We start from the raw sequence: 12,145 nt of genomic DNA, 5'->3' as shown, positions 1-12,145 counted from the left end.
AATTTGGTTAAAAATCTTGCAACGATTTGGAAGATAATTGAAAAAAAAAAATTTATCAAAACAGCTCTAGATAAGCAACTATATTGATGTACATATACAACTCTATTTCTTGGTTATATCTGTATTGTACCTTTCGAAACAAAGTATTAGAAATCTTCACAAGTACCAAGCCATAATTTGAGAACTGAAGAGCAAAGTGAGAGAAATTTATAGTTTTCAGTGCCCCAGAATCATAAGAAATTTTCCAAGGCTCCTAAGTCAAACCATTTACTGAGCCTAATAAGTCGAATTTTATGTTGAATTTTTTGAAATAGGAAAACTGATTTTTTAAATTAAAAAAAAACATAGCTCGCGGTATTTTTTTATATTTTTAGCTAAGAAATTCCGGTATTTTTGGTATTCGGGTCGGTAGGTTTTGAAGTCCGTGAGGTCCCGAATTCACAGCAAAACAGGTTCATATGACATATTTTACTTTATTTATCATTTTCACTCACATTTGGACGTTTGAGGTTCAATTTATTGTGATGCATTTTCTTAAAATTCAAATGCAGATTTTTTCAACGCATCATTTCAGATCGCCGTCGAATTTTTTGAATTAATTAATTAATGAATTTCAATTTTTTGAATTAATTAATTCAAATTCAATTCAAATTCAATTCAAATTCAATTCAAATTCAATTCAAATTCAATTCAAATTCAATTCAAATTCAATTCAAATTCAATTCAAATTCAATTCAAATTCAATTCAAATTCAATTCAAATTCAATTCAAATTCAATTCAAATTCAATTCAAATTCAATTCAAATTCAATTCAAATTCAATTCAAATTCAATTCAAATTCAATTCAAATTCAATTCAAATTCAATTCAAATTCAATTCAAATTCAATTCAAATTCAATTCAAATTCAATTCAAATTCAATTCAAATTCAATTCAAATTCAATTCAAATTCAATTCAAATTCAATTCAAATTCAATTCAAATTCAATTCAAATTCAATTCAAATTCAATTCAAATTCAATTTAAATTCAATTCAAATTCAATTTAAATTCAATTCAAATTCAATTCAAATTCAATTCAAATTCAATTCAAATTCAATTCAAATTCAATTCAAATTCAATTCAAATTCAATTCAAGTTCAATTCAAATTCAATTCAATTTCAATTCAAATTCAATTCAAATTCAATTCAAATTCAATTCAAATTCAATTCAAATTCAATTCAAATTCAATTCAAATTCAATTCAAATTCAATTCAAATTCAATTCAAATTCAATTCAAATTCAATTTATGAATATTTTGTCCAACAGCATCTGCATCTTTATAAACAGTCAGATATTCTTATTCCCGGATGGTTTTTTTTGTTCGTGTTCATTTTTCTGGATTCCAATGCTATTCTTTTCAACCAACTAACGGGGTCAAAATATTCGGAAAAATTAATACGGACGAAAAAAAAAGCATCCTGGACTAAGGATTTATCACTGTACCTATTTAAGTCCTAATTTATTTGGATTATCTAGGAATTAATATATTTTTTTAAAGTTAAAGAACTTGATAATGTTTTGGAGGAGTAGAATATTGAATGTTTTGATCTGGTGATGATCTTTAAAATTTGACCAAGCTCCAGAATCCTAAAACTTTAGTTAGGCCCAATATCTTTACTTTTATTTTCTTCTGGGGTCTTGCCATTGCTTCTAAATTTATAATCTGCAACTCAAGTCAAAATTAAGGTCATTTAAAATTTGCCTTAACCCAAATCTACTGACCAATTTTTTTTTTCAATGACCAAAAATATAACTCAACAACATAAAAAAAACGCATCGCTGATTTTTTATATGTTGTATAAAAAAGCCTAAATTTTCTTCAAAAAATATAGAAAAATATTGCGCCCTCTGTATACAAACCATGGAAAAACAAATACAATCAATGTTTTTCAAAACAAAATCCTAATTTTTTTAAATAAACTATTTTTAATTACCTTTCATTTGATATTTTGATCTTTTAAATCGGCCCAGTGGTTCAACATTTATGAATTTTTGAACCCTCCTAGCATGGAAATGGTCATTCTTAAAAAAAAAACGATTTAATATTTTGCAATAAGGAACAAAACTACAAATTTCAGCTTTGGAATGGCTGAATTAAGGGGCCCCAGTAATAATCAAACATTTAATTTTGAAAAATTCTGTGAAAGAGAATGATTCTCAAATAAATTCTTGAGTACATTCCAATAAAATCCATCTTCTGCCATCTGTATAAATAAAATATATTGTTTGATTCACATTTTAATATCTCAAATATATCTGAATATACCTCTGCGATATTTCGAGGAATTAAAGTCTATTTGATTTAAATTTTGAATAATTGATGACATTTTGCGTTCACTTGCGCATTTTTTAGAAAATTCTTTCAGGAAATCAAATAGTGTGGGTGAGCCAGTAGTGGAGGTACTAAGCCAATTTATCAATTAAAAAATAAATATTAGATGTACACACAATTGTTATACGTAAATCTATAACTTTCAACCTCTATTTTGATAGAAACATATTCCATTGTAATAAAATTGTATAAAATTTTAGAAAGATCGTCCTCCATTAATAGGAACACAGTTCAAGTAGTTGTGGTAGTTGCTAACGTTGGTTCCTATAATAGTGGAATGCGTTGGTTTCTTATGGGTTCCACTATTATAGGAACATTACCGCAACTATAGGTGCAAATGAGTGAAATTCTTAAGGAAATTTAATCATTTTCCGTGATGGGCATATTTTATGTTTGATATATGCAAATATGCTTTGTTTTAGGAGAGCTCCCGATGAAAAATAATCTTATCCGGGTCCTCCTCACTATTCCGGCACAACCTCCATACCGCAACACAACTATTACTGAAACACCTACCCTGTTTTTTTTCAAATTCCAAGTGATATATATGTTTCAGTACTCTAAAAATAATAGCATTGATCTGGAAAAGATTGGATTGATCAGTACCGATCAAGAAAAAGTATTCTTTTGAATGATTGCTCAGAATATAATACTAAAAATTTGAATTTATGGCAAATTTTATAAAAATTCGAATATCTCACTTGTTTGAAGATGTACAGCTTCATCATCTTCTTCCACAACTTGTATTCTACGTTTTACAACTATTGTTTTTAAAAACAGCAAACCTCTATCTTGTGAAATATCAAAGTTTGTATCGCTGCGCCATCTTTACGGCGAAAAATTGAACTTTTTTTATCCACCAAATTGTAGTATTAATTAATCCAAGAAACTTTACTGAAGACGTCAACTCAATTGGATGCAATCCCAGATCGTTATCATTGTTTTCCTACTAGATTAAATTCCTGGCCCACTGTGCATTGTAGTCGAAATACGCATATCTGTCAAGGATCAGCAATTAAGGTAGTGGAATTAAATAGAAATTTGGCTAATTCTTCTCTCATACAAGTATTCCACTAAAAGGCCCACATTCATCAGGATTCTAGAATATACTTATACCCTAATACGTTTAGTTTTTTTTTGGTACCGCTCCCTTTATACATTAGGCTATTATTCACAATTTTGGTCATAAAGAGCCAACCAACAATTTTGTATTGTTGTTGTGCAAGTAGTATTAGTTGAAAATGGCTGAAGGATCATTTGTTTAGAACATTTAAAAACGCTATCTCGATGTTTTGCACCTCATTTCGGAAATTTTTCTAACACTTAGGCGTTGTCTTTAGCACGCGGAGCACCTTCTAGCTGCAAGCTCGCTGATCTCATACACGCCTGCGGGCTCTACAGCTTCATTAAGAGAGCGGTACTTAAAAAAAGTCACGTGTTAGAGCAAGCTTATATTACAGACTTTAGCCTAGGAGACTATGAGCAAGTCAAATTTGGGTTAACATTTTCTGTCTTAGAAAGTCGTATTGTACAGTGTACTTATTCTCGTCAGAGGAATAAATTAAGTCCCGTTGGGCTTATTTTTAAAAGTAGTTAAAAATTTCAAAATAAATTCAAACCCGATGATACATTTTAAGTATTAGAATGCACCAAGATCCAGGGCATCATCTGAATGAAATTTCCTAGACTAGGTCCCATCTAGAATATTTGCCTTCTTTTTCTTTATTTATTAAGAGACTTTCAGGATCGGCTGGTTCATCTCTGGAATCCCCAGAAGGGAGTATCCCCCGCTCTTGAACGAACTAGCCCCCCTACAGATTTTTTTTTAAAGATTTATATAATTAAAATTGTTGGTATTAGTGAATTCCCCAATCAAATCTGGAGGGGGCCTTGATCATTCTGGAGGGGGACAGGAACCCTAGGTACCCCCATTAGCTACGCCAATGCCTATTCCAGGGATCCATCAAAATAATTGAGCAGTTCCTCGCCAAATGACAAATCGATCAGACTTGAGTTCCTCCAATTTGCATGAAACATGTTCACATTTGAACCAAAATTCGGCCATTTTGAGTCTTGCAAAACAAAAACAAAAAAAAAGTCGAAAACTTTACTTCCAATCGAAAAGACATTTGAGACATAGTTCTAGAAAAAAATAATTCTTTTCCTGAAAAAATATAAACGCTTTTGAAATTCATGTACTTTTGTGAAAAATTCAAGTCATTTTGTGAAAAGATCCTAAAAAGTGTTTAAAACTAAAATATTAAAAAAACACCCTCTTTAATCTTTCTTTTTATTAAAAAGTTCATGTGAAATGCTCACTAATATTATATGTTGAAGTTGAAAAATTACAAATTGACTAAAATCATAGAACAACAACTACCAGTCAAATTTATAAACTTTTTGTTAAAACATTTTTTTTGATAAATTAAAAAAAAAAAACGATTTGAAGGCCTAAATAATAATTTTCTGTGCAAATATTTTTCAAAAATTTATGCGTAAAAAGAGATCATAGATTTTACTAAAACTTGTTGTTCTATGATTTTTGTCAATTTTGAAGAATCCAACATAAACATTTCAGAGATGTTAGCATTTTATGAGCTTTTCAATTAACATACTAAACAAAAAATAGCAGGTCCATTTCTTTTTATTTAAGTTTTAAACTCTTTTCACCTTAAATAACTTAAAATTTTTAAGTATTTTTTTTCACAACTTCGTCTCAGACGTGAGCACAGACGAGATGTGAGTACAAATGTGAATGATTGACAAACAATAATTTAAAGTTTCATGCAAATCGGAGAAGGTCGAGATGGTGCCGCCGAGATTTTCTGAGGCATAGGAAGTAAAGCCGTTGGTCCGCGGTCCATGAGTTGATGGGTTGATAAGAAGGGTCCAGATGTGGGAGATGCCTTCCTGGCGTCGGTAGCATTGGTACTCAGTACGGAAAACAAGATTGGCGGAAAAAGAAGAAGATCGTTTCAGAAATTCAATTTCTTTTTGCTATCTGGCCTGGAAATGCTCAACAGAAAATTGAAATCTGTAAGGCTAAAGATTCTTGAAACACTTAGATTAGTACAAGTGAAATTCCATCTTTCGATACTTTCAACAACCTTAAAAAACCGGTCCACAAGCTTCCGACAACGCACATATATAGTCAAGTCGAACTAGTCATTAGGTATCATTGAAAAAAGTAGTCTATTAAGTTCTTTCTAAATCGCAAAGAATAGTTTAAACCTCTGAAAACCGTTGTTTCGTTATGGTTTAATAGTTTAAAATTGTAAGTTACACAAGTCTCCGAATCGGCAAACGGTAGGCTCACAAATGCACACTCTCACACACACAAACACTCACTCACTCATTCGCAATTCCAGACACATACACACACACATAGAACACTTCCACCCGAGCAACTTGCGTTACAAAAGTGCTTTGATTCCAGTCGGATTCACAGAATTATAGTGAACCTTATCTCAGCATAGGATTTTCGTAGTTATCGTTCCATAAGTTGATACGTAGCTGGTAAGGAATGCGGATTGTTGTGCGCGAGCGTTGGATTGTTTCGGTAGGAGGAAATTAGATTTTCGGAAATAAAATAGATGCAAAACTGTTATGAAATTACGAATCATTTGAGTGCTTTTAATTTAATCCGAAAAATAAACAAAACTTTGAATGTGATGTGCGAAGTGATGTTGATGAAGCTTAGTAAGGATGCAACCGTTGAGCTGGATGCATCTGAGTGTGGTAGGTGCTTTGGGTGTGGGTATGGGGTAGCATTCCAAGCCCGACTCCCAACGAGGCCGGGCCAAGACTGTGATGCGGTGCAATTGCAATCGGTTGTTGGATTTGCGGTTGCGGTTGAGGAGGTGGGGGTGGCATCAGCGTTGCCAATGGCATCGGATTGTGAACACGCATGTGGATGTTTAAGCTGTCAACCGTAGCGAAAACTTTGTGACATTCCATGCATTTGTAGTTTTCCGTGGTTCGGTCGTTCAGGTGGACTTTCTTCTTGTGCGCTACCATGTCTCGGTTTCGGCTGAAACTTTTGGCGCAGATATCACAGTGATAGTTTTTGATGCCCGAATGGGAGACCATGTGCCGGGACAGGTCACCGGATGTGATGAAGGCCTTATTGCACGAGTGACAAATGTGGTCCCGTTGGTTGGAATGGATCTTCTTGTGAGCCTGAAAATTTCCCAGCGCCGAAAATTGCTTGCTGCAGATTTCACATTGGTAGGGACGTTCCCCTGTAAGCAGAACGATAAATTATACATTATTGAGTGTTTGACAATCTAAACTTATTATAATTATCACGTTGTTTCTAAATAAGAAAAAGAAGATTTTTAATTATCAAAGTCAGCATTTTACGTCACAATTAATATGCAAATCTCTTACGTAATTTTCACTTGAGTTTATTAAACTATTGTCATTGAACTGTATAGGTTGAAATAACGTGATAATTTATTTCAGTGTCTGATAATCTTACCTGTATGCGTTCGTAAATGGATAGATAAATTGTGCTTTTGTGCGAATCTCCTCGAACAGAAACTGCACGCGAAAGGTTTTTCGCCACTATGAGTTCTGAAATTTTTAACCTTTTCGTTATCTTTTAGGTATATGGTTGGGAACAGTGCTGAAATGTGTCATTGTCATTGGGACAAATCATGCCATATTAACAAACATAAATTTGACTATGTCACTGGATGAATTAATCACATATTCGAGCAGTTTTGGGTCGATCTTCCATCAAAAGTTAAAAAAAAATTGGGTTACAAAATGCAGATTTTTCAGGGATAGCATGAATAAAAACTCGCTTTTCTCGATTCTCGATAGAACAAAAGAGTTCGAGTGGCAGGGTGGGTGTACCAGTTATGGCTATACGTTCCTATTATGCTGTGTTCGAATTATGGTCTATGGGATTCCCATAAACCATAATTGACACACCATAATAGGAACATATAACCATAACTGGTACATCTACTCTAGGTAAGGTAATTTTAAACTGTTCGAATGATATGGTTAATGAACAAAGGCAAATAGAACTAAAAAGGAAGAATAGCGTACGAAACATCTTCTGCTTCATCATATAGAGATTGCTGACGTTTATCGTACGCACACTATGTCACGTATACGTATACGCAAAATGTTTTCATCGGGGAACAAAAAACTTCATAGCGGAAAATTTTCCTGATAAAAACAAATCACTGACACAATCACACTTTAGAAATCTCTATATGGACAGTCTAACTATGGAAAAATACGATTTTTGACAGTTTAATACCCGCCATTTACTCATCAGATGAAAGGCACCACTAGCACTATTATTCCTCTACAGCTTAGGTCAATGACCTAGATTCACCAATCAATACAAGTGGTTTTCTTATACATTTATTCAAATTATTGTTATCCATGCAGTTAAGATCCTGATGTTTAGAGGATTCCAAGGAAGAATTTCGATTTGAAATGTTGCTAGTATCGAATGTTGACAATTTGTGCTGATTAATGGCTGATAGGCTATTTTTTAGCAGAAGAAGCATATTTTGTTTTTCCTGAATAAGCTCTTATTACGCTTCCAATGTTTGTTGGGATGAACGTCACTGAGTACACTTCCACTGGACAAATTGACAACTCGGTATTCGTAGATGATCATTTTCAACATCTGATAGTGACAAAAGTCAATGAATGAGATTTGTCAGCACTGTTTGGGAAAATAAATAAACAAATTGGTGATAACTATTGACTGACCTTAAATGCATCTGCAGCTGAGCAGCACATTTGAATGTTTTATGGCACTGGTAGCATGTCTGTGGAATTTTTGGCGTTGGTTTGGGACCCCGTTTCTTGCGATCTTCCGGAGGTTTGGGTTTGTATCTGCTTCTGCCACTTGATTTCCTTGATATAGAAACAAAATCGTTTTTCAGAAATTCTTTAAATATTCAAAATAGTTGTCTCACTTTTTGACTGTTTTTCGTTCCACTTCGTCGGACTTTTTCACGGAAAGCATCCACGAATCATCCGTCATGGTTTCCTTGTCTATCGAATTGGAATAAACACCAGTCATCAGTCCGATGTACTGTCTCAGCCTCATATCGGAGTTTTCGCATTGTTGTTTGAGATGAAATGCAACTCCCAAACGGTACATGCAATTGTTGCAAATTGTCGTTGGTAATCCATCATTTTTCGATACCTAAATTTGTGAATATGCGGTTAAGAAATACCATACCAAGCAAATATTGCAAATCAAATTTCACCTTAATGTTGGCGCACATCACCAACATATCGGCAGGAGCCATCGCCACCAGATCTGTGTTGAAAATCGACGTAAAAACGCCTTCCTCCAGACAAACGCGACATAGTCTACTGATATTGTAATCCATTGCACCGATTGCATTACTTACAATCAAAACACAATCATTGCTACGATAATTTTCCTTTTGCAAAAAATAAACTCAATTATTGATGGGTCTGCTTGGTGTTGTTTATGTTTTGCCACTCACAGCTGAACAGAATCGACGAAACCATGACAGCTGACGGGAGCGCGTGGTTTGATGAGTGGCGTGAGCGGCAGCCATTTTTGCTATTTCAAAATCGCTCACTTTCACTGGCACGCAAGCACACGTGCGTTCAACTACGACCACATGTTGCATGCAAGGTTGAAACCAAAATAGCAACTTACCACGTTTGATCGATAACCGAACCGGAAGGAATCACTCTAGCAACCGGGTAGTCTGTTTATCACTGACGCCAGTTTGTGTCATTGCCACTGTGAAAGCGGAAATCGGTTTAAAACCTGTTGTGAAATCATGAATCCTGAGGAACATCCAACTTCCAACTTCAGCGTACAGGCTGATGAGTTCAATGCCTCGATCGTCGATCAATCGGGGGTTCTGGAGAAGGATCATCCGTTGCTGGATAGATTCCAATCTGCACTCAAGGCTCATTTGCTCCGAGTGAAGGACCAACTGGAGGAGGAAATTGCTGAGTTGGATCACCGTCTGGAGCGAAATGAGAAAGAGTCTGAAGAGGTAGGATCCCGGCTGTACGATCTGCAGGAGGAGATCGATAACCAAAAGGAACTACTGGATATCTACAACAAGGAAATCATGGAAGTGTCGGGAAGAAGACAAGTTGCCGAACAAGCGGCAGCGGAGTACAAGAAAGAGCATGATGATGAAAATCGCAAGTTTAAGGAGTTTAAGAAGATCTACAACGAGCACCTGCAGGAGTTGGACAATTTGGCGGCTCTTGAGGGTGAATTCTCCAAGTGGGACAAGGAGATAAAGGATGAGATCGCACTTGCCAAGAGGGTTACCAGTAAGGATGCGAAGGATCAACTTGCTGCGGCGGAGGAGAAGCGTAAAAAGGACTTGTTGGTGTTCAATTTGGACGCGGAAGTTCGCAGGAAGGAACAGGAGTTGGAAGGCATTGAGGAGCAGATCAAAGAGCAGGAAAGTGCCACGGAACTTATAAATAGGAGTTTGGCGGATGCCAATTCCGACTTGGAAGGGTTGCAGCATGAACACAAGAGACTGTTTCAATCTTGGGGAGAGGTCATAGTGGCCATCCAGCAAAGGGACAGGGTTTTATCCAAAACAAAAGATGATTTAGAGTAAGTTTCTGTGGAATCATTTTGTGTTTGGTGTAATTTGCTGTACGATATCTGGTTTCAGGGGTGTTTACGAAGAGCATAAAGTAATCAAGAGTAAGACTGACATCACAAAAAAGTCCGCTGCAAAGGAGATGGAACAAAACGAAAAACTATCAGGATTCAAATCCAGGATCCAAGGAGATATTCACGTGCTGGAGAAACAAGGTTTTGCGGTATGCTAGGTTAAAAAATAGGCTCATATTATTTCTTATTACAGTTAACAAAGAACAAGAGGAAGAGGATAAGCTGTCACGTGAGTTGGATCATTACGCGCTGATTTTGGAGCAAACCGAGGCGGACATGCTGAAGGCTCAACAGGAGGGTCTGTTGATCGAGAACCACTTGAAATCGTTGCGTCAAACGCTAAACAGGCAGCATCAGAAAAAGTTTGAGCTGGAGGAGCAAATTCTGGAGCTTTTGCAGGATCAGCTCACTACTGATAAGGCCGGGGAAGCTCAAGGAAAGACACTGAGAGAAGCACAGGATAAACGACGGGAGCTGGAGATAGCAATGTCCGATACGGAGAATCAGTTGTCGATTGTTCTGCTGGATCTGGAAAAGTGGCGTGGAGTTGTTGAAAGATCCAAAGGAGAAGTGCAGAAGATAAAGGTGATAATGCGTTAGAACTCTGAGCATGTTAAATTTACATTGAACGTTTCTTGAACTATTTTAGACTGAGCACGATTCATTGGATGCTGAAGCTATGAAATACGATGAGGAGATAAAGGTGATCAAAGAGATCATTTCCGCAAAATTACGCCGGTTGGATGGACTGAATCGTCAATTGGAGCAGTTGATCACACTGGCTGGAGGTCAAGAGCTGAACCCGGATGAGCTGAAGCTGCTGGACGTGCAACATGACATAATGGAGCTGGATACGAAGATAAAGGAGGCTCAGGAGACTTGGATAAAGCTCCAGAACAGCGTCGTAAGTCTCTCGGAGAAGCGTGTTCAACAGTTGAATGAGATCAACTATTCCAGGAAGAGTGAGTTCTTTTTCCTTTTTTTTGAATACCTGATTAACTGTATCTTACATTTGAACAGAGCTTCTGCTGGTTGAACAGAAAGCCATCAAGATCGAAGCTCGACTGGAGGAAGTCGTCAACGAGAACCGTGAAATTGTACGCTCGCTGTCGGCTCTCAATTCCCGACTGGACGCTGTCAGCCTGGAGCTGTTCAAGACTAAGAAAGTGCACCAGAAGGAAGAGATGGAATGTGAGATATCTCACCAGCAGACAACGGACCGTTTAAAGGATGCCGAGATGTCCATCCTCAACCTGGAGCAAGATTTGAATGATCTAGGTAAAGAAATCGAAGAGTGCAAGCAGGAGGTGCTGGAGAAGCATCGGGAAGCTCTTTCTTGGGAGACTAAGTACAAAATGTCCGCTGAAGCAAAGAAGTTCAAGGAAGAGGAGTCCGCTCAGAATAGCGAAATTGGAATAATGAAAGCCGAGATTCATCGGATGCAAGTACGTTACGTTCATCTCAAGCGAATGCAAGAGAAGCTGGTAACGGACTTGGAGAACACGGTGCATCACAGAGAGCACATTTACGATACGGTAAACGCAAGGGAGAAGGTCTATGGCAGCAAGTTCAAGTCACGCTCCACCATGCAGCATAAGATCAATGAGTTGAAAAATAAGTTGAAGGTTGTTTTCGGGGAGATATCGGATGCGGAGAAGAACTTGATTGAAATTGATACGGCACAAAAACTTCTGCAAGCGGAAATTGAAAATAAGAAGCAACAGATGGAGGAAGAGAGGATTCAGACTAGCTTGATAAGGTCTGAGGTGGAACAAGCAACGTTGTTGAAGCAAGACGTAAGGATAGAGGTTGCCGTTTTAAAGCCAATTGATAGATGGATTCTTTCTTTTCAGAACTTGGACTACATCGTTCGCCATCAGTATCGTGCCAGACGTTACAGGGCCTTTGCCAGTGCAATTCATTTGCCGAAATTCCGCAATGAAATACTGATTCAAGCAGATCTTCAACGTCAACGGGAGATCAATGAAACGATTGTCGGAATCGTTGAAAATCTTCTCCTGGATTTTCCCGGCCAAAAATTCAACCTTACCAAAATTATGCAAACGCTGAAGTAATGTTCTTCAAATTTTTAAAAACTTCTGTATGG

At 36.5% G+C, this 12,145-nt stretch overlaps 2 protein-coding genes across 2 annotated transcripts; one reads left to right on the top strand and one right to left on the bottom strand.

The window, feature by feature from the left end:
* Nucleotides 1–5,984: 5,984 nt before the first annotated feature.
* LOC135699855 (zinc finger protein 32-like) lies at nt 5,985–8,809 on the bottom strand. The gene is made up of 5 exons (XM_065220209.1): nt 8,618–8,809; nt 8,321–8,553; nt 8,112–8,258; nt 6,853–6,947; nt 5,985–6,613 (listed from the first exon to the last, which is right to left on the bottom strand). The coding sequence occupies exons 1-5, from the start codon at nt 8,741–8,743 to the stop codon at nt 6,069–6,071; spliced, it is 1,146 nt and encodes a 381-aa protein (XP_065076281.1). The 5' UTR covers nt 8,744–8,809; the 3' UTR covers nt 5,985–6,068.
* Nucleotides 8,810–9,037: 228 nt separating this feature from the next.
* On the top strand, nt 9,038–12,134 carry LOC135699862 (coiled-coil domain-containing protein 40-like). Its single transcript, XM_065220219.1, has 6 exons — nt 9,038–9,975; nt 10,037–10,179; nt 10,232–10,623; nt 10,688–11,000; nt 11,059–11,834; nt 11,892–12,134. The coding sequence occupies exons 1-6, from the start codon at nt 9,170–9,172 to the stop codon at nt 12,111–12,113; spliced, it is 2,652 nt and encodes an 883-aa protein (XP_065076291.1). The 5' UTR covers nt 9,038–9,169; the 3' UTR covers nt 12,114–12,134.
* Nucleotides 12,135–12,145: the final 11 nt, after the last annotated feature.

This window comes from Ochlerotatus camptorhynchus, unplaced genomic scaffold (assembly GCF_037179485.1).
Source record: "Ochlerotatus camptorhynchus isolate MF236.1 unplaced genomic scaffold, CSIRO-AGI_Acam_v1.1 ptg000120l, whole genome shotgun sequence".
Taxonomy (NCBI): domain Eukaryota; kingdom Metazoa; phylum Arthropoda; class Insecta; order Diptera; family Culicidae; genus Ochlerotatus; species Ochlerotatus camptorhynchus.
Note: the sequence above shows the minus strand (reverse complement) of the source record. Positions and strands in the feature narration are given on the sequence as shown.

Excerpts from the sequence above, each read along its gene's own strand:
- LOC135699855 (XM_065220209.1), bottom strand. The coding sequence starts at position 8,743 with ATGGATTACAATATCAGTAGACTATGTCGCGTTTGTCTGGAGGAAGGC. Across the intron at positions 8,554-8,617 it reads TGATGTGCGCCAACATTAAG|GTATCGAAAAATGATGGATT; the intron begins GTGAAATTTGAT and ends TCACAAATTTAG. Across the intron at positions 8,259-8,320 it reads GAACGAAAAACAGTCAAAAA|GAAATCAAGTGGCAGAAGCA; the intron begins GTGAGACAACTA and ends TTCTATATCAAG.
- LOC135699862 (XM_065220219.1), top strand. The coding sequence starts at position 9,170 with ATGAATCCTGAGGAACATCCAACTTCCAACTTCAGCGTACAGGCTGAT. Across the intron at positions 9,976-10,036 it reads AAAACAAAAGATGATTTAGA|GGGTGTTTACGAAGAGCATA; the intron begins GTAAGTTTCTGT and ends ATCTGGTTTCAG. Across the intron at positions 11,001-11,058 it reads GATCAACTATTCCAGGAAGA|AGCTTCTGCTGGTTGAACAG; the intron begins GTGAGTTCTTTT and ends ACATTTGAACAG.